Here is a 27,980-nt window from a genome sequence, read left to right as displayed (position 1 = left end):
CCACTACACTTCATTTTTGGAAGGCCTTTTGTTCCATTTGCTTTGATTAACAAATCATATAATTAACAAGAAATTTCCCCTAAAGAAGAAAACAACCCAGTTTTATATCCTGTTGATCTAGTTTTAACTTCCTTGACAGGTAAAATGACTAATACATAGTTGATTTTCTTTAAGACTTAAGTGATAACTTTAGTGTGTTACTACACTAGCGAAACTTTAACACTTAAATTGAGTATATCAGATACAACAGTGGTTAAACAAGGTCTTCTAGGCCAGCAGGAAATAAATTTTAAGAAATTTAATCAATCCTTCCTTTTGGGTTTTAGTGATGATGCAGTATGTGTGGTGACACAAACAGTTCATTTGTGCCACTAACCCAACTAAAATCAGGAAGTGTAGGTGGCAAACTCTTGGTTTTCTTGACACCAGAAAAAATAATTCATTAAGAAGTACAAACTGCTAGGTATATTAATTAGATCCAAGGATGTAATGTACAGCACAGGGGACATAGCCAATATTTTATAATAACTTTAAATGGAGTATAATGTATACAAATATTGAATCACTATGTTGTACACCTGAAACTAATGTAATATTATAGATCAACTATACTTCAATTAAGTAATGATTCACAGTGGCTTAGAAAATGCATCAGATAGAATTTAGAGTTTGGCCATATTTTCTAATTTTCTATGCTACCAAAAGGCTGTAGAGCTAAGGAGCACAAGTTTCTTGAGTCTGCAGAACTGGATCAAGCTCTCTAACCTTGGCAAGTAACTCAACCTTGAAGTGCACCAGTTTTCTCAGATGCAGTATGAAAATAGTGCTAGATACTTACCTTAGAATGTTGTTGGGAGAGTTAAGGGCTAAGGGCTTACTTAGATAGCAGATAAAGCCCTTAATACAATATATTTAGATCAGTATTCTTTTGATAAATATAGTGAATATTCTGCATCAAGAATGAGATTAAACTTCATTAAGAGTTTGAAACTGTTTGAAAAGTGATTTTCCTTTATCAGCTATTCATATGACTATTAAACCCTCAGTCTTTTATTTTGGGTTTGTTTTGCTATTTACATACCCTTGCCTTTCAAAGATTAATAAAATCATGGTTCTTTTCCAGATCTAGGTTCATTGGTTGTTTTTTAATATATGGTATAAAGACTAGGATACCAGCTTAAATAGTCCAAAAGCCCCTACAAAAGTACCTTTTTGTTTTTAAGCCAGAGAACAGCAGAAGAAAACCTTTAAAAAACACCTTGTTATCTTAGGGAACTAAATTTGTGGTACTCAAAAATTAGAAGAGACTACATTTTTCAGCAGACAAATCAAGGCAGTGTTCCTGCTCTTATTCATTTTGTTTTGTCTTTATCAACTTTGTTACTAATCTTCAAGTGCTTCAGGTTAAATTTGCCATGTAACTAGTTATCAAGTCATCTAATGGAGGAGCTGTTTTGAAAAGTAACTTCTGTCTTCCTTTTCATTACCCAATTTAGAATGGAGACTTGAAGGAAGTTATTCAAGAACTTGTAAGAATGTTGCCACCAAGGACTTTTAAAGCTTTCGTGGGTGTTTGACACATGATATTAAGATCAGAACATGAGGTTATTTTACTGATAATACTCAGGCTTTACTTTTCATCTTTCACTAGTAGGAGAGAAATTCTTCCTCCCAAATGTAAGCATTTAACAGAACCAGTGCCAGTGGTATTATGTTCAACTGTACTATTCACCTTAAATTGCCATAATGGAGGTGAAGCAGATCCTTTTTGGATTATCAAGGGGATGGGTGATGAGGAAACAATGAAGAGATTAAGGACAACTCTGAGAGCTTGGTTTAAAAGAAATGAGTGTTTATAAGGTAGAAAGAGCACTGGTGAGGGGTTTGGGTGAGTTAGGTTCCGATTCTGACACTGCCTTTAAATTAACCTTATGTATAATTTGAGACAGAATCACATGACTCTCCAGATCTTGGATTCCTTATCTTTAAAATGATAGGAATGGACTATAGTAAGACTTTTTACAACTTTGCTGGCATTTTAGAGACATGAATTTTCATCAGGGGAAAAAAATGGAACAGGTATTTCATAATAGCAGGTGAATTTTATAAAATCATCCTCTAGAGACACTTTCAGCTGAAAAAGGAATCTTTTTGAGTGGCAATCAATAAATGTTATATTTAAATGCTTTGTGCAGTAAATAAGTGCAACCCATGACTCAGGAAAACTAGGACTTTTATTTAGCATGTATCCTTACCCAATGAGGTTTACTTCAGAAAGAAAAATGTGTTCTTGCAAAGTGTGTTCTCTGGAGCTACTGTTAGATTCAGTTTGGTGGCATTTCTTAAGTATAATGGTAGATTTCAAATATTGGCTTTTGAGATTTTGAAGACTTTTATGGAAGATTGGGGAGATATTTTCTACAGTTGTTGCACCTCCTGGTGGTATTAAATGGCCCTGTTTTGCAGAACATTGTGGAACTGAGGAAAAGAAGATAAAGCCATAGGCCAGCCAGAGGTTGGAGTGCCAATTTCCTCCCACTGGTCTCAAGTTGCATAAAAGGCAGCAATGGCAGGAAAGAATAAATGATACCACTCCCACCAGCTGGGACTAGCTTGAGCATTGTCATCCTGTGACCTGCCTCCCTTTATTTAAGGCTATAATAAAATTGGATACTTTTATGTTTTGTTATCCCGTATGTGGTATAAATTGAAAGTTGCTGCAGTTTTCTTATATTTTTTTCTCCAAATTTTTGGAATGTCGTGAAGGTAACATGGTAGTGGTAGATCAAACTGCTGCTTACTGTTCAAGCCTAACCAATCCTTCTTTTTCATGAAGGGAGTAACATTAATGGTAAATCTGTTTCATCAGTGGCCCTTAATTCTTTTTATGATAGTGATTCAAACAGCGCTGGCCAAGGTCCTAAGGCAACTGCTATAGATACTCCATTTTAAGACATTCTTCTTAAGCATAATGTGCATCCTCCCCCCAAGTTGATTTTTTTGGTGTTATTTGCATGTTTTTAGTTCCTAACTGTTCACATAATATAACTGTGGAAACTACTGTTCTAGTCTAGCTAACCCCAGAGGGAAAACCTTGTGTTATTTATAGAAAATATTTCATTCGGTTATTTCAACAGATAATACATTTATTATTTATTGAAATAGTGCTATATTTTCTGAACTTGGAAAAATGCAATATCTGCCTGCAAGAAACTTGCCGTTACAGAATGCTACAACTTGAACTTATCATTGGTTTTCCTTCTCTTTGAATCCTCAGGTATTTCCCTCCTTATTTCTCCTATCTTACCAGTAAATCTCTGTTCAGTTTGCTTCTTAGAACTTGAAAACAAAGATAATTGACAGCTTTCTAGTCTCCCCATATCAGCTTTTCTTTGAACCAATTATAGATAATTATTGCTCAAACAATAAATTCATTATCTTTTATCTCTTCTGGTAATGGTTCACTGGTAGATATTAAGAATTTTGTTCCAAAGAAAGGTGAGTTTATCTTTGCCAGCATTTAAGAGTGATTATCTGTAGTTTAGTCTATTCAGCACTACTGTCAAGGTGCTTTTAAAAAGCATTTAGCCACCTCTTATGTTTTCCTGTGCCCTTTAGTGCTAGTTTACAAGTAGTTTTTCATCCGTTTACTGATACATCTGCTAAAAATATTTGGTCTTTTTTATTTTAAGTACCGCTCGCTAGTACTCCCAGGTTTTACAGTATGACTCCACAGTTTTCTGTGCTCTTATATTATTTCTTATTTCCAATGTTTGTTTAATGTTTCTTCTAAGGAAGAGTATAGGCAACTTATAATGAAGAAGTTTTATTGTTTTGTCTTTCATCGTTAGATCTGTCTAGCTGGAATTTGTTTTTTGGCTTTTATTACGGAAAATTTCAAGTATATCAAAAAAAATGGAGGGACTGTTATAATGAACTTCTGTTTACTTATGATCTGGCTTCAACAGTTTGGCCAATCTTGCTTCATCTGTGACTCTACCTGCAACCCCCTACTCCATATTATTTGGAAGCAAATTCCAGACACTGTATAATTTCAGTATATTAATCTCCGAAAGTTAAAAGAGTCATCTTTATTTTAACCATAACCACAATACCGTTATCACACCTTTTAAAAAAGGCGATAACTTAATATCAAATGTCTAGTCAGTATTCATTTCTCAGTTACCTCATAATTCCTTTTTGATGTTTCTGATTGGTGGATATATCTCTTTATTCTCTTAAACTATAGGTTCAACCTCTATCTTTTTTTTTTCCTCTTGCAATTTATTTGTTGAAGAAACTGAGTTCTTTGCATTTCTCTCAGTCTAGAGTTTGGTAATTGAATCTGCATGGGGTTTTTAAAATTTTTCTCTAACCTCTGTTTCTTCCAATTTGGTTACTGTATCTAGTAACTTGATAAATTCATGTTTCAGTTTTGGGGACAGCAGGACTACTTCATAGATTCAAAGTACATTTTTTAGTACCTGTAATTTCTTATGTATAAAGATTTAATTCTTTTCAGTCTCAGCTGACATTACTTAACATTCTAGGACAATATATTTAACTGTTTATTTTTTTTTTAAGGTCTCACTTCATATGAGCTTCCATTGTTTAGTCTATGAGCGTTTATCCATTTATACTTTTCTATATTAAGTTGCTAGCTGTATACACCCTTCTATACATAGGCACCTCCATGTGGTATTTAAGGGACCTGGGAAGAAGTTTGTGGCTCAGAGATCAGAACGGGACTGAAATCCTAGATCCCCCGCTAAGAAATGGTAATCTTGGGCATGTGAACAGTATCTCTAAACTTTGTCATCTATAAAATGGAGATATTTATTTTACAGGGTTCTTGTGAGGATTAAATTCATAGCATTTGACATAAAATAAACTCTTGAAACACTTATTATTGTGAAATGCACAAAATAATTTATAGCATCTAGAAAAAAGTCAAAAGAATATAGTGTTTGAAAGAATAAAGAAAATGTCAGACTACATTACTTACAAGTATGTAAGAACTGTGTCTTAATCTATGAATCATTATTTTCAGTGGGTACTTACTCTCCTAAAACTGTTCACGTGAATAGACATCTTATCCTGTGTATAGGAAAATAATAAAAATATCTTTTATGTGTACTTTGAATTTACCAGAGCATAAATGCTTTTACTTTAATGTTGTCAAGCATATTACAGAAATACATCTTTCAAAAGACATATTAAGGAATAGTCTTTGGAAAGACATTGCATTTTCCATCTGCTAATTTTTATTCAGTTTGTTTTGTATTTTCTAAGGGTTTTAAAGATACTGCTAATGTAAAATATTTCTTCTAAAGTGTAAAAAGATTTATTTTATGGAGGCAAGTTGAAGTTGACAATTTATCCTTAAAGAGATTGAACAAAATCAAGAAAAGAACCTTCTAAAATATGCTGTCCACTTCCGTCATGTCTGACAATAGCTGAACAGTATGTACAAGGTAAGCACATTGCAGAAAGGGCCTTCAAGGTTTTCAGCACAGTCTCCCAAATTATATAATAGAAAAAAGACATGCAGTGAAAATTCAGTTTCTTGTTTTTCTTGCCATTTGCTTTCATGCATTTTAGCAAATCATTAAAGAAAAATATGTATTCATTGATCACTTGTAAATTTTTTTAAATGGCTTAAGATTGTATGATTAAAACTTTTTATTTGCAGTTAAACCACCATGGTTAAATAATACCCTTAGTTTGATATGTTTGGCTTATAGTTATAAGTTTGATACTGAATGGGCTTCTGAAGTGTGGCTCATTTGTCATGAAGCCAAATAAAAATTTTAACCCTGTAGTCTGTTCTGCACACAGCAACAAGAGTGATTCTTTAAAACTATTAAGTCTCATCTTCTTAGAACTCTGCAGCCGCTTCTAATTTTGCTTCTGCCCAGCCTCTAGTTGATCTGGCTCTACTGCTCCCTCTGACCTCATCTACCACCACTCCCTTTTTCTTTCAATGTTTCTGTATAAAATGCCTGTGTTCAACACGTCAGTCTTTCCCCTCTGCTTCCTTTATTTGCATGTACCCATCTAGTGCCTCTGGGATGTAAGCTCCTTGAGGGTAGGGACTTTGTGATGTTTACTGTATTACTAACTCCTCAAACAATGTATGACATAGAATAGGTGTTCAGGATATATTTTTGAAATTTGGTAAGTTGATTTATATTACCGAGGAAATCATCTAAGCCCAGATATTTCTAATAAAAGCTAATGGTTATTCAGCATTTGCCATGTGCCAAGAACAGTAGTGACAAAATTATTCTTCTTAATTTATGGATGAGGAAACTGGCCACAGAGACGTCCAGAAACTTGCCTGAAGTAACATCTAGAAAGTAGAGTCTGGATTAGTCTGCTTTCAGAACATATATTTAACAGTTTTTGCTAACTTTTACAAGACATTATTCACTGTAAGAAAGGTGAATTACTATTGTATGCCTTACACAAGTTAAAAATTACTTGGAAAAATTTGTGATACTTAAGTTTCTGAGCCAAATTTAGTGTTTATTCCTTTTTCCCTTTTATGTACCTCTCATAAAAGAAAAGTGTTCTAGCCGCTTGCAGTCCCTTGAATAATGCTTGTAAGAGAGATGCTCCTCAGTGAAAGAGACACAGACAGTTGTTCCGTAGGTGAAAAAAGAAATCTTATGCTAGTGTTCTGAACATGCTTGCTGTAATTAATCCTAAAAAAGATGTGGTGACAGTCAGGGGCTATATTATGTACTTCAGAATTAGTCCTCTGTAACCAGCTTCCACAGCTATAATAAGTTTTACACAATTGTTTGATCTTTATACTGTGGTCAGTTAGCTTTGCCTATAGCGCTATGTCACATTAACCTGTGATTTAGGCACAAGTTTTCCCAATTTTTCTTATGTTCAAATTGGATAATTTAAGAACAGTTTTCCTTTGTCTGTTATGTACCTATCCAAGTAGTAGGATTTTGGCATAGGTTGTAAATGTCTAAATGTTGTACAGTAACTGAAATTACATTACTGATATCCTTACTAACCTTGGCCATATCTTATAAGGGTCCTTCAGTGAGTGCTTATTAAATATCTGCCAAAAGCACTGTAGCATAGTTTAAGCTGAGAGACCGATCTTATGGTTCCAGTGGCAGCTTATGATTCTGTAAAGTGGATGCATATGAAAAGCACATGTATAGATGCTTGGTGTTTTTGTTATTGTTGTTCTTTTGTATTTGTTTGGTTGGTTTTTTGAGAACTTAAGAGGAAAAATTATATAGGTTTCAGAATTTTTGTGGATGAGGTTCTGGAAACAGTTTCCTTTTTGTCAGAAAAATTGAGTCTAGTTTTTGGGATTTGGAAATGCATTTGAGTAAATCTAAGTTTACTCAGTCGGTGGAAAATAGGGGAAATTATTGGTGACTTAACTTTTAAATTTTATAAATATATCAAGTATTTGAGTGCTTTGAGGTAGTTCTACAAACTTATCACTGAGGTGCAAGATTTCTCATTTAATCATTCTATTGATAGGATGTTTTTAGTTACATACTTTCAGTTAGTGTTTGATATTTGGCAGTGCATCTGAACTTAATGAAATGGAAGTGAAAATATTTACAAGTGAGGTAATCAACCTGTGCAGTATCAAGCATTGTGTCTACAAAGATGTAATTTTCACATACTGCCCCAGTGCAGGCTGTCTCTTCATTTTATCATTCTCTTTAGAAGATTTTATGCTTTTTTAAAAAGTTTACCTAATTTTAGTACTGCTAGATTGTTCTCATAGAGTCAAATAATACATTTAACAAAATTACCTTAACAGGGTATTTTCAGTAGGGTGCCACATATTTAAAAAGATCATTTGTCATGAGTATGCCCAAGCTGAGCAAATTTCCTTGGGTTTCCGTTTTATTTTTAAGTGAGGGGTGTGAGGAATACTTGAACGGGAGACATCATAAGTCAGGAGACTTTGTCCATTTCTGTAAGTTTGTAAAACTATATGGATAAGGTATACCTCCCATGACTGTTAAGAGAATTAAATGAGTTAATATATTGTGAAAATGTCTACCCTTGTGTTCTCAAGAAATTCTTGCTCTTTGCTTTTGTTTTGTTTTAATTTTGTCATTGTGAGAGAGCTTTAAAAAGCTGTGACCCAAAATTAAATGATATAGGTGAACAAAGACTCATTCCTTAGATTAGTTCTAATTAGTAGGAATTTAAAAGTTGGCAAAACTTTTACTATTAAAATTATTTTAGTGGCTACTGTTTTATTATACCTGTAAAAACTAGAATTGGGATCTATAATGCAAGTAATTCTTAGTCTATACATTTTTTAACACCTTGGATATTTGATTTGCTTGTGAAACCAGTCTAAAATATGATATTTCTTGATTAGAAATATGTCATGCTGTCCTTTTTATTTGTTTGTTTGTTTAAAAAAATAGTTTATTTACTAAGTAACCTATGCAAGTGGCCCCAGGCAACTGTCAGCAATAGGAAAGGATGTTTCACACTTAAAACGTATCCACAAAAACAATGCAAGTCTGCTCTAAGGACAAAGTAGCACCGTCTGGTTGTTGAATAGGAGTAGTAGCCCCGTATTTTTTAAAAAATACGGACCTTGGGAGCTGAGGCTTTCAAAATTTATTAGAAACTGGATTTGAGGAACTTGTACTTGAATTGATAATGTGTATCACAAGTTGTACAGCTGAATTTGTAATGACTGTTATTTTCAAATAAATATTTTATGCTAAATATTTGACTAAAAGTTTTTCTAGTAAGTGGGAATAGCTGTCCTAGTTTATGATTTAGAGTTATAAATATTCTATTACTGTTATATCTAAATATAACATTTTGCTAGCTTTTAACTTTTGTCATATATGGTAATAGATTACATGAAATACTGTGTTACATGAAAACTTTGTAACCAGAACAATCCTGTGAGCATCACTGAGGTGTGATGGGCCTATTTATTAGTTGTGTGAAATGTCTAACCTTTAGATTTTTTACTCATGTAAGTACTTAAGATTGCTTGACATGTTAACATGGTTTGGGGGAAGAGGGTGTGGTGGTTGGTGTACCAAGAGAATAAGATTTGTATAACTCAATTACTAATTGTTCCTTTTACTATAACTTAAGTATAAAATAAAATGGTATTATAAAGATCAGGTGACCCTAAATTTCATAATGTGTGCTAACTCTGATAAACTTCCTTTACATTAAAATGTATATGTTCTGTTTCTAAAAGCATATTGTATAATTTTCACTTTCTCAATGAAGGAATGGTAGCACTTGAGAAAGCTAGTTATTGCCTAATATGACACTAAAATAAATGTTCTTTAAATTATAGAATCCAGCAAATGACATTTTGAAATGAAAAAGAAATAAACCAGCCAGTCCTTTCATGAAGTTTGACTATGTTCCAACTTATGTGTGTTACTTAGAGGGGCAGTTCTAGGCAAAAAAAATTTTTTTATTGAGGTAAGATTCACATACCATAAAATTAACCATTTTAATCCAGTAGAATCCAGTGGCATTTAGCACATTCACAGGGTTGTGCAATAAGACAGATTTTTAAAGAACTTTTTATTTTGAAATTAAAAGTTTCAAGGCTAGTAAAGAGAACACCTGTATACCCTTTATCCAGATTCACCAATTTTTAAGATTTTGCCCTATTTGCTTGTCATTTTCCTACTCCTTTACTGTCTTGTCTGTAGGTGCGCGCACGCCCACACACACACACACTCTTCTGATCCATCTGAAAGTAGGTTACATGCCTCAGGACTTAAGTGTACATTTTCTAAGAACAAGGATTATTCTCCTATATGGCTATGATATAATAACCCGATTCAGAAGATTGAACATTGAAACAATAATTTTATCTTTCTGAAGTCGATACTCCAATTTTGTCAGTTACTCCACTCTAGTACAAAATTCAGCCCAGGATCATGTGAAATAATTGTCATGGCTCTTTCCTTTAATGAAGAGTTCCTTAACCTTTCTTTCCTAACAAAAATGACGGCGCTTTTGAAGATTACAGGCCGGTTATTTTATATGATATTCCACAATTTAAGTTTAGCTGATAGTTCCTCAGTTTACGTATTCTGAGCTGGAAAATTATATTAAGTGATGTGTCCTTTTCAGGAGGAAAACATTTTTTGTATGTTCCTCATTAGTGATGTTAATTTTGACCACTCAGTCAAGGTGTTGTCTCATTGCAACTAATAACTAGTCTGTAGGGAGAGACTCTGAGACCCCTTCCCCTCCTCATCACACTCCTCCCTAGACTTAGCATCTGCTGATTCTAACTTGAGCCAGTCTTTACTATAATGGTTAAAAATGGTGTGCTCATCCCTCCCCTTCTCTCCATAGTTATCAGTTTACTTTAAGCATGAGCTCTCATTTTTTTCTTTCCTCCATTCCTCCCTCATGGTTTTTCATTTTATTCAGTGAGCTGTAATCAATTATAGTCCTTACTTATTTCAGTACTTAAATTGTCACCAATTTAGCCAGCAAGAGCCCTGTAAAGCTGGCCTGTGTCCTTTTGACATGCCTGCCTGCCTGTCTGTCTATATCTATTTAGAACACTTTCTCACTTTCTGGCACAAGAGGTTTCATTGATTATCCTATATTTTCACTACTTCATCCCTGGAGTCAGCCATTTCTGTAAGGACTCCTGGTTTTGCTTCCTTTTAGCAGTGAGGCAGATTTTAAAAAGAGGTTACATGGTGGATTACATAGAGAGATTTTTGTCATAATTAAGATGTTACTAGAACTTATGTGTAGGAGCACCTCCAGTACTGAGAATTGGTACATGGGACAAAGACTTTTGAAAGTGTGCTGGTGCTGGTATTTTTCTTTTGGATAATTAATGTTTTGTTTTTGTATTTTTAAACAGTAACAGAAAAAGATTTATGAAGGATGCTACATTGGTGTTCTCTCCTGTTTTTCCCACCTCCAGCAGTTTTTCCCATCTCCATAAATCAGTGAAGTATGAAAAGACAAAAATTAAAGCATATGTATACAAGTGTATATATTGTGCATAAGCTGATTATGTCAATAAAATGCTCTCATAGAATGTACTTTTTCTAAGATATTTCATGGTACAACCATCTACCTGTAACTCACATACTAATGCCTTATAACTCCTGTTTGGCTCTTAAATTGTTTACAGTTTAAACTGGGATCTGATTGCTGAGTAATTTAAGCCTCAGTAATGGCAGCACTATTCTAATTAGAATGCTGGATGTTGACACTTTATTTAGCAAACAAATATAAAATACCTACGTTTGTGACGTTTGTAGAGATAAGTATTGAGGATTAATTTTCTGTAGATAATCGTGGGATGTATATCTTAAGTGTATGCTTGGGCCTATTTACCCCCAAACCAAATAGATAATTTGTTTGGAATATGAAATCCTTTTGACTTAAGTTGGAAAAAAACTAACCAAATGTTGAGAGTCACATTTTCCCAATAATTAAAAAGAATAACTGTATATGTAAAAATGTTTAAAAGCAGCAAAACTACACAATTCAAAGTAATTAAATACAAGTAATTTGAAATTAAGAGTAGAGGAGCTTGAGAAATTTGCTGGAGGTACAGCACTGGTGTTTGAATATCCCTTTGGCCATGTTGAGATTTATAAGGAATAATTTTAAAATTATAACAATACGTAATTAACAATCCTTTTAGACTGATAACATTTTTTAGATACGAGTTTTTTGAATATATAGTGATACTCATCTTTTATTGAATGAGTTAAAGTATATTCCTGATGTTTGTATACCCTCTGATAAACAAAATTCAAATTATAGGTATGCTTCTTATGTCTGAAACCCAGATGATAAATAGAATGAGGTATTGTACTAGGGACCACAGGAAGCCAGAAGATAACCTGGCTTATTCATTTAATGAATATTTATTGATCATCTGGAACTCTTTCAGATTCTTGAAGTACAGTTGTAAATAAGTTTCGATGGGGAGAGAGGTAAATAAAAAAGAACAAGTAAACTTTTTAAAATATTATGAGGAAAAGGTGCTGAAGTAGAGAATGATGAATGGGGCTGTTTTAATCAGGGTGGTTGGAAGAGGCCTTTCTGAGGATATGGTATCTGCATTAAGACTTAAAGAATTTAAAGTAGAACACACAGAGTAAAGGAAAGAGTGTGTTCCAGAGAGAGGACACAAAGTGAGCAAAGACCCAGAGTGGGGAAGGAGCTGGTGAGAAAGCTGGAGAAGAGTGTGGCAAGAGCATGGAAGGAGCCAGGTGGGCTCAGGGATTTGTAGGCCATTGCATAGAGTTTAGATTTATTGTAAGTGTGTTAAGCCAGTGAGGAATTTTGATAGGCGGAGTAATGAAATGATCCCACTTATGTACATTGCTTTCAGTACTGAGTTAAATAATGGATCAGGAGCTGGGAATGGGGTAAGAGGAAGAGGGGGCTTGGTTAAAATCATAATTATAACATAGCAATTAGGAGCATAAAGTCTGGACCTTTATCTCTGGAGTCATACCACCTGGGTTCAAATCTTCAGCACACTACTTAATGGTTGTGTGGTCTTGAGTGAGATACTTAACCTCTTTGTGCCTCAGTTTCCTCATCTGTAAAAATGGGTATAATAAGATTGTCTCATAGAGTTGTTAGGATTGGATAAATTCTTTATAAAGGGCTTAGGACATTGCCTGGCCCATAGAGTTATATAAGTCTTTAAAAAACCAATTATAAATATGCCGTCTTATGGACTAGAATGTGAAGCAGTTGATAAAATGTGTTCATTTGCCTCTGCCACTTGTGTTACTTCAGAAGGAACACACAAGAATTACTGCTATACAGTCTTTGTTTTGCTCGGTTCTCCTGTAGTAATAGATTTTGCAAAGTGAGGGCCTGGTCCAGTACGTACGAGTTTCAGTTAACAGGGTGCATGTAAAGCAAGGGCTGCTTGTGTATTAGAATTACAACTATAGAAGTGAAATCCATGATGCTCCCTGATCCATAGTTGACACTGAACATAAGTAGGAGGTTTAAAGGTTTGGAAGTATTTTTTTCAGCCTTAAATTTTATGTTTAGCTCTTCAGCTATTTCTGTGGGAGACAGAAGTCTTGTGCCAAAATATCTTAACGTTTTCAACCTTTCATGTAGGGATCAAAAAGTTAATTTTAGGGGCTATAGTAAACTAACAAGTCTTTCTGGCTGTGACCCCAAAAGACCTGGGATTGAAATGTTCCATGACAGTTTTTAAAGAAAATTTTGTGAGGTTTGTATTTCTCTTGTCACTCTCTTTGTGTTTTTGTTGGTCAGAGGCTGTTTATTTTAGTCCTCTCCATTCATATCTTAATCTGTATTCTCTTCCGTTGCCCTCCTCTGTTACCAAAATATCATAGATTTCATTTATGTGTTTACTGGTCAGTTGTTAAATACCCATTTTATGTGAGGCGTTCATTGTTAGTCACTGAGAGGGAACCAGAAATGCATAATGGGTAGTACAGTCAGTCCTGGTTCTTTGAGGTAGTTTTGTTTTACAAAGTCACTGCAAATACTGAACCTCTATTCCTAGAGGAAATACAGGGTTAGATTCCTTTGGGGCTCTGGTCACAACATTTTTATCAACCAGTTAGTGTGTAACCTTTGTTTATATAAGTTTCTATTTTAAAGACACCTTCTTTATATATATAGATATAGATATAGATTCATTAATATTGAACTCAGAGTCAACTACACTATACCTTATGCCAAACAGAGCTTATCTAACATAGATATTTTCTCTGTAAGGTACATTATAACATTCTTACTCTTAGAAGCACTAGATAGCACTTTAGCACTAGGCTTGGGGGCCATACTAAACAAAGGAATCAAGAAAAAGCATAAAGATCTGAAAAAACCTAACACTGAATAGACCAGGGGAAAGGACATTTGTTTACAGTATAAGAACTGAAACAAGAAGACAGAGCATCACCTTTTTGACCTCAGCTGGGAATGTGTGACAGATGACTCATTCTTTGCTTTTCACAAATGGCCATGAAAATGTCGTGAATATTGATTTTGGTGTTACAAATACAATTTTAGTGAGCAAATAAACTAACAAATACCGAGTCCTCAAATAATCAACTCTGCTTGTTTTTTTAAAACTTACAATATATTAAGGGGGTTAAGATAAATTCATGCATAGCTATTGTACAAGGCAGAGTATAATTCATCAGAGTTAAAATGTAACGTTTATTCCATCACAGGAAAGGGAGAATATGGGTTGGAAAGAGGAAGGCTTCATTTTGCATCTTTGTTAAAAACTAGTTTTGATTTTAAATGATAGAAGAGGTGGGGATTCCGAGGGTGAATAGTTAACTGAAGTAAGAAAGTAAAGGGCATGTTTAAATTTCAGCTAGTAATATAATTACCTCATAAAAGAAATGAAACAGAAGTAATGGGAGAAAAGGCTAGATAGATAGGTTGAGGCCAGATCGTGCAGGTCCTGATCACTAGTTTAGTTAGGACTTTGTTTAGTCAGAGGAAGGAAGCTATTTAATAATTTTAGTCCTTTCGTTCAGTTACTCAATAAATACTTACTACATGTCTGCTGTCATCAACCTGTTCCAGGTACTGATGATCTTTAAGTGAGTAAAACAGTTTGTGTCTTCTGGATGCTTTCAGTCCAGAGAGGGAAGCAGGCAAGTAAACAAACATGCTGTTATATATATAGTACACTGGGTTTAGTTTTAGTTCAAGACAGTGGAAAGCACATTATATGCTTTGCTGTGTAGCTAAGCTAAAATCTGATGATGAAGTGGAGTTAGTTGAGGGGGCAGGGATGGGTGTCCAGAGGACTTAGAACAGCAGTTGCACAGAGCTGGAGGTGAGAATGACAGTGATGGGACTGAAGAAATAAATTGGTATCTCACATGAAGGGCCTTTTTTTGCCATGTTAGGGAATGTGGCTTTCATCTTGAAGGTAATAAGGAAGCCTTTGCTACATTTAAAATCAGGGCTCAAATAGGTAGGATTTGTGTTTCAGCAGGAGTTTACTTTGGCTCTAGTGTGTTGGGAGATAGAGGAGAAGCAGAGACACTAGTTACAAGGTTGTTGGCATGAGAAATGGTAGTCCCCCTGGACCATGGTGGTGGGAGTGTGGATAGGGAAAAGTACAGGGACATATTTGAGAGATATTTAGAAAACAGAATTGGAAAGGAATGGATTGGAGGCTGGTTAGGAAGAGGGGAGAAAAGTAACGAATAGCGATACTTAAGCCATAAGCCTGAATGGTATTGTCCACTGATACAGGAGGAGGGAAATGTTTGGGGGGAAGGTTGTGATGAATTTGTGGTAGACAAACATGGCCAACACTAAATATTAGGAAGATGAATCTGATTGCGGTTTAGAAGATGAATAAAAGGAGAATACACCCAGAATGGAGAGATTGTTAAATCCGTTTACAGGAGCTTAGGCTCGAGGTGAGTGCCGGTATTTTTAACGCAGAATGAACAGGTCTTGGAAATTAATGGGAAGTAGGCAGTGAGGAAAGGACTCCCAGAGATGACTCCGAACACCCCAGCAGCTGTACCACCCTGCCCGGCTTTGTGATGTGCCCTGAGGTCGTGTATCAAGATGGAAAACAGTTAAGCTACCTTCATGTTGCTCCCTGTCAGATACATAGAAACTAGCACATTATTGTTAAAAAGCAGCTCTAATTATAAGAGTAATCAATTTTTCCACCCTTAGGACTTGATAAAGTTACTTTCTTTTTGAGTATCTCATGTACATATTTAATTGATCCTTAAGAAAAATGTTACCTCTGCAAGAGGGAGCCCAAAAAGCAGCTGCTAGTGGGGAGAGGTATCCGCGTCTTTTCCCCTGCTCTTGGCTGAGTTTCTTTTTGTTTAGCTATGCATTATAATATGTAAAATAAGTAAATTGTGCAGGAAAAAAAGATGTTGAACATAGGGTTATTAAATGAGGATTAAGAAATTAAAACGTAAAGCAAAAAAAAAAAAAAATAAAGTGAGAACTTTGAAGGGATTGGAATAAAGTTTAAAAGTGTTTAAAAACCAAGGGGAGAAAAGGGTACAAAAAGAGTAAAAACAGATGAAACTTAAACAAGATTGAAAATTAAGATCAACAGTAAAGTTTCAGTCAAGAGTTTTTTTTTAAATATGACAAAAATAAATGAGTTGTAGGAAAAAGGCTGTAAAACAGCCAACAGGTAAGAGTTTAAACACATAAAAATAAAAGGTTAAAGGAAAAGCTATTAATTAGGTAAAAAATAAGAAATAACAAATATTAAAAGCAGTGGTAAGATAAAAAGTATAAACTGACAACATTTTTGGAAGTTTGGAAAAGAGGACCATTAAAAAAAAAAATAATATATACAGAAGTGGGTTTCTTGGGATACTTAACAGAATGCTCCAGAGAAAAGGTATGTTGTCCCCAAAGTTTTAGAAATTTTAACATAGTCCCCCTTTTGGAGACTCAAAATACGCATGAGAATGCTAAAGCCTCCAAGAAGTGTTGCAGTAATAAAATTACCTTTGTTTTACATAACATTTCCCAAAGCTCACCGTGGAGCACACTTCATATATAACCCCAATTAATGTCCCCCAAAGTATTTTTCACAGAACACTAGAGTGCCGTTTAAGAAGAAAATAAAAAAATGAAAATCTTAAAAGTTACAGAGTTACGTGATAAAAAAGAAACAGTCTGCTGGAAATAGAAAATGGTTTTGGTTTGGGGCTGGCATTCACTCCTAGGGAGCCAGGGGCAGAGAGCAACCTGACACCCTTACCTTCTGGCCCTGCATCCATAGCTGGCTTTTCAGAAAGCTTTCACCCGTGCACGCGGGGCTCTGATGCAGCACACCGGCTGCTGAGGCAGGGCGGTGGAAGCTGATCCTCGGCAGAATTCAATTCCCCCCTGCCATAGAACACTTCCCTAGCAAATGAAGGAAAGTTTTATATTATACAAGCTATTTTACTTTTCTTGAAAAAATCGGTTTTTTCATTGTATAAATAAAATTTTAAAGAATGGGGCCCACCCCAACACTTTTTATTGGCTTTTTTCCTTCTAGGTTTTGTCCTCATGCACATGGTTTTATGTAATTGATATTGGTTGGTATTCTTACAATTTTGTGTTGTAAGAGCTTTGTTTTCTGTGGCCAGGAAAGGAAGAATTTCCTAGTGGTGGCTGCCTCTGCCTGTTCTATTGCTGTGTTGTTCTAAGCACCATTGCTGTTAAATTTTGGAAGCAAGTTTTCATCGTGCTTCCCTGAAACACACGGACAGTTCTTCCCTTTTGTGAGCCTCCCCAAATCTTACTGCTCTGCCAGAGTGCTTCTCTGGAAAATAATAACTCCTTAGCATCATGGGACTAGCCTTTGTTGGGACAGCTTTTTTTTAAGCCTGTCATTTGCAGCCCAGGTCATAATAACAGCACCTGTGCTAGAGACAAAATAGAAGGGCTTCCATGTAAACGATCAAGACCCTTGAACGTCCAGACATTTCCTAGTATAATGATTTGTGCTCTTACATAGGAAACAGGATAGAGGAACTGAAGTATTGGGGCTTTTCTAACATCCTTTGTTCAGCCAAACACTTCGTAGAGTGAATTACATGGACCTTATTTTTGGCATTTTGAGAGCTCAGAATTCTGCAACTTTTAATATTTCTAAATTGTAAATATAAACTTCATGCTAGATAAGTTCCCTTTTTAAAATAGCTTAAAAGTCTTTGACTTTTGCATAATTTGCTTCAAGTTATATTACTCCAATAGTTGATATGAATGAGGTAATTAAGTGAATCCAAAAAGTTAGAGACTTTTATCAGATGATGTCAGATTACCACTACAGGAGAAATTGCTGCCTAATATAAAATAAAACCCTCACTCACGATTGGTGGTGTACCAAGATTATTAAGGAGAGTGAACTTCAAAATACAAACTGTATTAAGCATAAAATAGCAGTTCTGTGCTAAGGCTTGTATTGATAGTTGTTCTGTTGCTAATACTCATTTCCAGATTTTTGGCCATTTCTTAATAACGATCATTTCTGCCTTGTTACATAGTTATGTTCTAGAAATCTTCATTTCAGTGTCCACACTATGGGTCAGATAGGTTGCTAGTTACTATGACTATAAAGGTCTGCAATAATGAATAAGATGTGGGTAAGTAGTAAATGTTAATGCAAGTCTCCTCTAAGGGCCATGTAAAGAATATCTTCAAACTAAAAATAATAAATACCGGCAGAAAAATAACCATGTGTGCTAAATGCTTTACACGTCATTTCATTTAGTCTCTGTAGTACACAGGAACTACCTCTCAGATAGGGAAACTGAGACACATGTGGTTGATTTGTCCAGGGATCAGAGACAAGATATGGTCCCTATTCATTTGTAACAAATTATCAATCAATTAATACATGTATTATTTTTCTTTTCTACAAAATAGCCATAAAAGATGAAGCGGAGTATGAAAATACATAGATGTGTAGTATTTTCTTTTAGTGTGGCCTTGTGTTTTGGAACAGTTCTTGGAGTGTCTGAGAATCGGCTGCTATCAAATGGGTTATTTAATTTGGTATTGCTAACCACTGAAGTTGTAAGGAAGGGGAAATAGTTGTATGGTTTCTTCCTCCCATGGGTCATAATTCAGTTGTGGACATCAGGATGTTTTTCTTGGCTTATCTCATCCATGGAGGTTTTCCTTTGCATATCTGTTACATAAATTACTAAACTATTTCCTTGAGAAGTTGTCAGTTCATCACACTTAGTAGTGATCAAGGAGTTGGTACCTTTTGGAAAAAAAGAATAAAATGACAGCCTTTGAGGGGCAGAAATCCAGCTACCATCCTGGTTTAAGTATTTTTGTTTGTTTGTTTTGGGTCAATTCCTATATTTCTCTGAAGAGTTGAAATAATTATATGTGGTTTCTAGTGTTTCCCAAAAGACTTTATGTTGGACACTAAACCTTTAATGGTCTTTCATATAAAATGAGGTATTTTAATCACTATTTCTAAAAGTTTTTATCTTTCCAGTGATCAATTTATATGTACATTCTAGTCTGGTACATAGTTTGCCATTTGAAACTAAATTTGGAATGTTGACTTCTTTAATGATTATTCATTTTGTATGCTGTTTTCTGACCTTGAATTCTACATAAACCATAAAATAGTAATTTTTTGTGGTTTTGGGGGAAGAAATTTTGTAAGATATATTACTTCTGCTAGTTACATGTTAGGACAACTTGATACTTAAATGATGAACAAATCAGCTGTCAGGAATCTCAGAAATTTTAGATGTGAGTCTGGGTACTGTTGGCTTATGTAAACTGATACTGAATCAATACCGGACATTTTCCTGGAATGGTAGGTAAACTCTTACATAAGCAAGGAACCGTATTTTTTTAACGCACACTTTGAAATTGTGTGTATTTGGAATGCTGGTTTTTAAGCTTGAAATCTTTAGATAAAGATATCATTTGGACTACTGATAATCTGTAATGAGTATTTTTAGAGATTAGAAGAGAAAGTACGTTATAAATTGGTTTCTGTCAGTTACTGATTAAAGTTCTTAGATTAAAAATTTTTTGCCTTACATTTCCTATTATGAACCATTCTCCTTTTTAAAATGCAGTAGATTCTTGATAGATTTTTCTGTTCAGAGTTTTGACTGTTTTAAGCAGATCTAGATTTATTACAGGAAATATGTATAATTTTGTTAAGATCCAAATCTAACTTGCATCTGTGGGAACTAGTCACTTAGCTAGTAAGCCAGTCACTGGCATCCATCTTGCAGCTCAGCTCTGTTGTGCTCCAGCTCTGGGCTGTGGTAACAACTTTTAAATAACTTCTTTGTGAAAAACAACTCAAAGAAAGCTAACCTCCAGTACTGGTAGTGAATGTGGCAGATCCTAAGAAAATGATGATTCACAGACAGAAAAGAGAAGTTTTACACATATTTAGAGAGGAATGTATCAGATTTGATGGTACCTTCGATTGATGAAACAATCAAACCTATATGAAATCAGTGAAAAAAATAAATAAAAGAAAAATGTTTGCAAAAGTTTTTACCTAAAGAAATTTGGTGAATCCAAATATTGTTGAGGAAGTATAATATGCACAGGATACTTTAATTCTTGATTGAATCTGTGAGATTGTCAGGAGTCTGTACATACATTTTTATTTTCATAATTTTAAAGATACACAGAGGTATTCAGTGCATCTTTCAAAAATGTTAAGGGTTTACTCTTGTAGTTTTTTTCTATCTGCAGAGTGGTGTTTTGTGTTTAATTTGCTCCCTGTTCACCTCTCTCTCAAAAAATTATGATACGGTACTACATACTTATGATATAAGTGGATTGAAATAGGGTATATGTTTTAGTAAGTAACCAGATTACTCTTCTGAAATCTTGTTACTGTAGAAGAATGGGTAAGATTTTAAATGTCTTCAGTTTCAGTTTTTCCCTATTCATACTGATATTTTTACCTTGCTTTTAATATGTGTTTAAAGCTGGGTGGGGGGGGGTGTAGGTACAATGGTTTCCTCCTTTTCAGCTGGATAGTTGGTATTTAATTTTACTAAAACCAAAGAAAATGTAATTTGCATGACTGAGAATGTATCTTTTAAAACATTAATTCAGCATTTAGTTCTTCTTAGTAGCACGATTCGTGATGTCATCTTATATATCGTAGGCTTTTTCATTTAACTCAGGTGCTATTACTAATTCTCTTCTTTTAGGGCATTATGGCACAGTAGAAAACAGGCTACATTTAACAAGAAGTAGAAAGCCTAACCAAATTTGGACATGTATTGCTATTTACTAGTCATGTGATCGTGAGTGTACATTTATTTAAACTTCTCTACTAAGGCTGTGCTGTTACATTTGTTTCCCTCTCTCCTCACTTGAAGTTTTAAATTTTTACTTATTTATTGTTTTGGTAGAGGGGCTTCTAGTAGTGGCAGCACTAGAGCCTTGGGTTTGCTTCCTCTGTACTTTTCAGTATTTATTTCGTTCATTTTCTTGTGATACTGAGGGAGTGCTGTGGGTTTCCCTTTGTTTTAGCACTATAGCTATTTTATAACTGAGATACTCTGTAGTCATATATGATCATTATATCTGCTTTAGCAACATTAATTCTTCTACTGAACTGTCACTTGTGTTAAGACCTTATTCATTGTTTTGTGTTTCATTTTCAGATCAGTAAAAGGCTTTTTTTTTTTTGAAGGGTGGAACAATGAAATTTATGTATTTGTTGAGTTTAGGAGAACTAGACTTTTTGGTTATTGACCATAAATTTGATACTGTCCCTAGGACTGTAATAAAATGTAACTTGGTTTTGAAATGAGTGTTGAGCCTATCAATGTTCAGCTTGCAGATAAGGATAATGTGGTGCAGGCCATCTTCCCCTGATGAAAAATGAGTGTCATGTGGTCTATTATTAAGCTTTTAGAGCAAGTGTTCTTAAAACTATTTGCCTACTATTTTGTTTAGAAACATCTTTTAAAAGGAACAAATTTTCCTGACATGAGTAACTTGTTACTTGAGAAAACTATCTTTTTCAGTGTTCATTTTATGTGTGTTTTATTGTTTTTAAAAAGTTTTTTAAAGATTGCTATTTTATAGGGAGTGAACAGTTTTACCTATATCATAAATGTATCTTCTGAAATCTTTGTTGTATTAAGATTAAGAGGTCAGTTTTAAATATAGGTTTTAATGTTGGAAATTGTTCTTCCCAAATACAATTTTTTTAAATCATGTTAATTTCAGTATTAGGTAACTAAATTGTCCCCTGTGGTTTTACACACATAGCATTTGGTATACATATTTTAGTATGTATACATGTATTTTAGTTACTAGTTTGCTGCATTTATTAGCCTGATAACAAGACATTGGAAGTACAAATAATACATGGTCTAACGTGATGCTTATTTGCCTATAAATAGTTAAAATGTTGCTAAGTACTCCATTTGTATTCTTAATGGCATTTAATACTTTTCTCTTAGTCACAGTATAATGTTCATGGGGGAAATTTTGGAAAATGCAGGAAAAGGAAAGTACAGTATGAAGAAAAAAGTACCATATTTAAAGCCATTACTTTGAACGCTGTATTTGTCTCTGTCTCTTGCTGCCCTTTTCTTTTTTTCTTCTAACTCTCTTGTGTCCGTAAGCGTGGATATACGTTCGACAAAGCACAAGTTTAAAGGTCAAAATACTGCTAAATATTTTTTCCTAATCTCAGAGTGAATGAAGTCTTTGTAATAACTTTAAAACAAAAAGAAAAAAACATATTAGAAATACAGGCCCAGTTGACTCCTTTTTTTAAAAAAAAGTAAAATTAAAAAGGCTGGCTAGGAAAAAGAGTTCTTAGTAAATCTGTTTCAATGTTCTTCCTTTGTTAGCAGTTAGGACTACAGAATACCTATGCTTTACCTTTTCTCTGGCTGCGTAGTTTTGTTTTAGCAAAGCATATTCTTGAACTTTGGCAGGAAAAAATATCGTAAGGACTGCTGAAGTTATTTCTTGTCAGTCATTTTACTGATTATTCTTAATGTAGATTAGAAGAAACATTGGCCATCTGTGAGTGAAAGCCCCATTTTAGCCTTTACTTTCAACCAGTTTTGCCTCCCAAACCTGGACCGAAACCATTACCAAGTAAAATAACTTGATATTTTATCAGTAGTGAGTGGTGCAATAAGCAGAAAGTGGGAATTAAAGAGGAGGACCAAAATGAGTACTAATTATTTACAGATTGAATACCCAGCCCTTGACTTAATTGAATATTGGCAGTGTTCATATAGCCATAGAAGCATGTATACAGAACTCGAGGATGGTAACTTAGTAGTTGGCATCAAAAGTCCAGTGAGTATGAAAAAGAATATGTATATATATTGTATGACTGATCACTCTGCTGTACACCAGAAATTAACACAATGTTGTAAATCGACTATACTTCAATTAGCAAAATAAAATCCAGTGAATGAGTGGTGCTGGGTTGTTCAGAGTTAAGCACTCTCTTTAGGGACTCTTAGTCCTGTTCTACCTATTGCTGGGGTGTTGTGAGGAGCAAACGTGAAAGTGTGTAAGAGCACTGTGAATTGATTTTAATTATAGATTTTAGCCCTATAAAAAGCAGTGGTTCAGTATTGCTTTAAGGTAAAAAATCTTCAGAACACGAGCAGCTTCTTACATTGTTCACTCTGGTCATTCCCTGATAATTTCGTATAATTTTGTTTGCGTAACAGATCCTCGACCTTTGTCTGAATTGTGTGTGGGTTTTAAAAAACTGATGGGTGATCCCCCTCTAGTGTCTGAATTATCCATTCTTTAAAAAACATTTGTGTCAATCATAGGAAGTTTTGGGAATTAAACTGGCTGTTTTTTCCCTGCTTATCTGGACATGATTTTTTTTTTTAACTTTTCTTTCTTTGGGAGACAGGGCGTGAGTTATTTTCCTTTCTTAAAAAGGTCACTGGAATTATGCATAGGGTGTGGATTGGGAGCAGTAGAAAACATGGGAAAGGAAGGATCAAAATACCATTTCTACCTTTTTAGAAATAGTTATTTTTAAATGACCTGGAATGAGGCCAAACTATACAGTGTTGTTTTGTTTTAGTTTACATTTGTTGCTGAATTAAGTACAGCTTAAAAATACTTTGTTTTGGAATCCTTTATGCCATCAGATCTCATCTTAAGAGTGTTCCAGTTTCTGGAAAGCAACGGTTTCATTGGAAAATGGCTTTAAAATAGAGCCTGATACTCTGTGGAAGGGTTCTAACTTTGTTACTATTGTTGCCATATTTTTCCATGGATATACTTTATATTGTGAATGTATTCTGATGGCAGGTTGTGATTTTACATAATTCCCTTTGTTTTTCAACCAAGGAAATAAGGAGATTCTTAAATTACTGGCTCTCTGCCAGCTCTTCCTCTTAAACACACAGCACTCAAACACACAGGCTTTCAGTTAAGAATCTTGTGAAGGGTTAGGGAAACAGGACCTTTCTCATTTGACCCATGGGCTTTTGTAGCTTGAACAAGGAAAGTAGTGTTCTGAAAGCTACAGCATTTATGAAGGCTCTAGTAAAAATATTTCATGTACATGGACTAGAGATTAACTCTTTTCATCTTGTCCTCCAACAATTAAACAATGCAAACAGATTTCAAGTGCGCTCTTGGTTATGAAATACTCGGGTGGATTATAATCTTAATTGCTATTGTTTATTCCTCCAGCTGCATTTTGATACTTTTAACTGTCTTAGCCACATATTCTTCAGTTACTAGAATAAACAAAAGCATTCTGAAATCCATTATTTTGTGGCATCTTAAAATGCAAATGTGTCATTGGCTGCCTTGATTTTATTTTGGTTCCATTGTTGGCAAAATAAGAAAAAACTGTTATTATTTCTTTACATGCACAATTATTGTCAATAGAATCATTACTGGATTTTTATAAAAATCTATCCATTAATACTCTTAAATTTTTAAGAAGGCATTGGAGACCATGAATTTTTTTTAGTGCCAGGGAAATAATTTATAAATAATTTTACACTATCAAACCACTTGATATTTTAGAAGGCAGCTTTCTCCAAGATTTGACAAAGTTATCAGATTTCGGTTTTCTACCTCGGTAGAACAGTATTCTGAATGTAAATCTAGAAGCCAGATTTAGTCTGTGATTTGGCACATCATATTTATATACATTTAAATTTGAACTAACATCATTTATTAATTGAAATAAAAATAAATTTGAAATTATATTTGAGAGATTCGAGTACCAGTTAGAACCAGACCTTCCTTATTTAAAACAGAACTTTTTGATGACTGAAAAACCATACAGCGAAAGTAGGGTATATGTAACTCATAGTTACCAAATTCTTATTTTTCACTATTTCTAAAACTTAAATTTTAAATGGAAGGTTGGAATTACTATATTCACAGGCATCTGTTATAACAGTTGTTCAGTAATAATTGGAGCTTTAGATGTCAAATGAGTACTACTATAGTTGTCACATTTTCACAACATTTCTTTATTCCTCAGAATGTCTTTGAATTCTTAAATCCATATAAACATGAGAAATTCTGTTTTAACAACCAAACATTTTGCCACCTCATGTCTTAATAGTAAGGGAATCTTTTCAAAGTTAGTTCTTTCTTATAAAAATACCACTTAATATTTTAAAATTCTAATAGGTGGTTATTATCTCTGATAATAATAGCTAACATTTATTTAGCACTTCTAAGTATCAGACACTGCACCATTCATTGTGTGCCATTTGATAACGTTGCCCTTTGAGGCAGTAGTAGTATTTCTTATTTCCATTTTACATTGGAGGAAACTGAGATTAAGAGAATTAAAATAGTATTGCCAAAGGTCACAAAGTAAGTAATTGGAGTTAGATCTTTCTGACTCATAGAACCCCTGTTCTTAGCCACAGCTGAAGTCTTAAGTGGAAGTTAAATACATCATCGTATGATCTCCTGATAGAATGTTATGTAGCCATTAAAAGTGAGGATTACAGTGACTGTAGAGTGACAGAAAATGTATGTGATATAGTTAAGTGAAAAAAATAAGGATTACAATTGAATGTGCATAGTGGTTCTAAACATCTTCAGAGTATTATCTTTGATTTTTCATTGCTTTTTTTATATACAGTATAATAAGTCAGCTGTTACATAAGTTTGCTTATTAACTTACAGAATTTCTATAAACAGAAAACATAAGACTGTGTGTAAACCAGGTCTGATCAGCAAGCTGACAACTCAGTTTTATAATAGACTCTTAGCATGTTCAATTTCCTTTTTAATTTGACCCAAAGCCATTTTTTACTGGACTTATGCCAGCTCTAATCTCTCATCTGTATTCTTGAAGGCTAATGGAATAGTAAAATCTTCTTAAGAGATAACTTAAATGTGTTATATAGTGTCCTCGGGGTAGCTTGTGCACAAAAGATGTTTTCTTTCCCACCCTGTAGAGGTATCTCATTAGGACACCCAGTAGTGTCATTATTAAGTTTTCATGTGTTTCTCAGTTTTGATGCTAATCTTTGTGCGTATGTGCGTGCATTTTTTTTCTCTGCAGCACCAATGTGGTAATGAATTATTCAGAAATCGAGTCTAAGGTTCGAGAAGCAACGAATGACGATCCTTGGGGACCTTCTGGGCAACTCATGGGAGAGATTGCCAAGTAAGTGATAATTTGACTCAGCAGTGCAGAAAGAATCTATCTTTACAGAGAAAAGTGAAATTTGCTTTCAGTTTTAAACTGCTTAGCTGCCACATATAAATTTTGCAGACTCATTCAGATATTAATGGAAGAAGTTTTACCCAGGATCCATTCCCCTTAAATACTAGCTCAAAAAAGTAAAACAAATTTTTTGTTGTCAATGAAGTTTAGAGATTTACTGTAGCTTACTACATAAAATTTTGACAAATGTGTATTAAATAACTTGAAATAAAGCTTAGGAAAACTTTTTACTGATAAACATCTGGATGACTATGTCAGTGAATGAAAGGCTTGTAAAATATATTAGTTACTGGGACTTACAAATGTGCTAGATTTTATACAAAATAAAGGATAAAGACACTTTTAAGGAAGCATATTATTTAAATTTTTTTTTGAATTAAGTTTATTAATTTTTTTTAAAGCTCTTCAGGGAAACATAGTAACTTAGAACAAGCCTGCCATCTGCTGTCAAAATTAACATATTGCAAACTCTTGAGGAAAATTAATTCTTTTTTCAGGGCTACATTTATGTATGAACAATTTCCAGAACTTATGAACATGCTTTGGTCACGAATGTTAAAAGACAACAAAAAAAATTGGAGAAGAGTTTATAAGGTATGGGTATTAGTCTGTATTTCTTATTTGACATGTTGAAGACAAATGCTTGGAATTTTAAGGTGTACATGCATAAATGATTATGGATGGCGTGAAATCCTAGAATACAACATTCTAAAACAGATAAAAGAAGTAGATTTGCTGTTTGTGTCCTGTTTTCTAGTTTCCATAAACAGCTATTCATATATTTGTGTATATCAAAAGTAATGAATCTATAGTGGTATGTATGTTTGGTGCATGAGCAATTAAGATGAAAAGCACAGTCTAATATGATTTGTCATCTCTGCATAAAAACTTGCCAGTATTATCACAGTATTGTGCACCAAAGATACTCTTTAAAATACAGTAAGATATTCTAGTTAATATTAAAATTCTGACATTTTAGAATTTGCAAATATGTACTCTTTATTAAGTTCCTTTCATTTAGTTCTGATCTCATCATATAATGTATAATTCTAAAACAAGATAGTCATCTGTTCTTCCATCCCCACCATATTTTCTTGCTGCTTGAAAACTTTTTCTGTTTTCTAAAATGGCATTATAATATTCATATATGAAACTTTGAAAGCCTCATTTCTGGCTTTCAGTGTTGCATATCAGTGCTTTATTTACTTCCATGTTTTTGATGTTTCTGGAAACACTGTCATTCCTTTAGCTTGTACAGTAGTAGTAATGAAACAGTTGGAATTTCTGTAAGTTCATTTTTATTAATTTGAGGTTTTTGTTTGTTTTAATAATTTTTGGGTAAACTACTTTTTTAAAGAATCAATTCCTGGTAGGACAAGGCTTTTTTTTGCCCCTCAATTTCACCAACCTAACTAGATTTCCATAGATCTAATCATTTTTAGTTGATGTTTGTTCCAAAGTTAAGGTCAGAATACATAATTCAGTGGTTTTTAGTGTACTCACAAATTTGTGTAGTAGTTACTGTAAACCAGAACATTTTCATTGCCTCAAAAAGAAACCCTACAAATGTTTTTTAAACAAAAGCTGTATGATTAACCCCCAGAATTAAATTTTATCTGGGGAAAATGCTATGGGAGCATATAATTACCAAATTGTTCTCTTTAAACTGATGTTTCTAACAATAAAACTGAACCAACTTTCTGAAAGCTTAGTATTCATTTATATCATATATTCAGATTGTTTAAACATCTGAATTTTTTTTAATCTTTCGACA

The 27,980-nt window shown here is 34.0% G+C and overlaps 1 protein-coding gene across 2 annotated transcripts in view; it reads left to right on the top strand.

Annotated features, from left to right (window-relative positions):
- Nucleotides 1-27,980, top strand: part of CLINT1 (clathrin interactor 1) — a 54,200-nt gene that overhangs the window by 889 nt on the left and 25,331 nt on the right. For both annotated transcript variants that reach the window (XM_031449419.2, XM_031449420.2), the window contains exons 2-3: nt 26,042-26,146; nt 26,704-26,800. In XM_031449419.2, coding sequence (XP_031305279.1) covers nt 26,042-26,146; nt 26,704-26,800 — 202 coding nt within the window. The remainder of the gene's footprint in view (nt 1-26,041; nt 26,147-26,703; nt 26,801-27,980) is intronic.

The sequence above is a fragment of the Camelus dromedarius genome, chromosome 3 (assembly GCF_036321535.1).
Source record: "Camelus dromedarius isolate mCamDro1 chromosome 3, mCamDro1.pat, whole genome shotgun sequence".
Taxonomy (NCBI): domain Eukaryota; kingdom Metazoa; phylum Chordata; class Mammalia; order Artiodactyla; family Camelidae; genus Camelus; species Camelus dromedarius.
The sequence above is the reverse complement of the archived record's forward strand: the minus strand, read 5'-3'. Positions and strand labels throughout refer to the sequence as shown.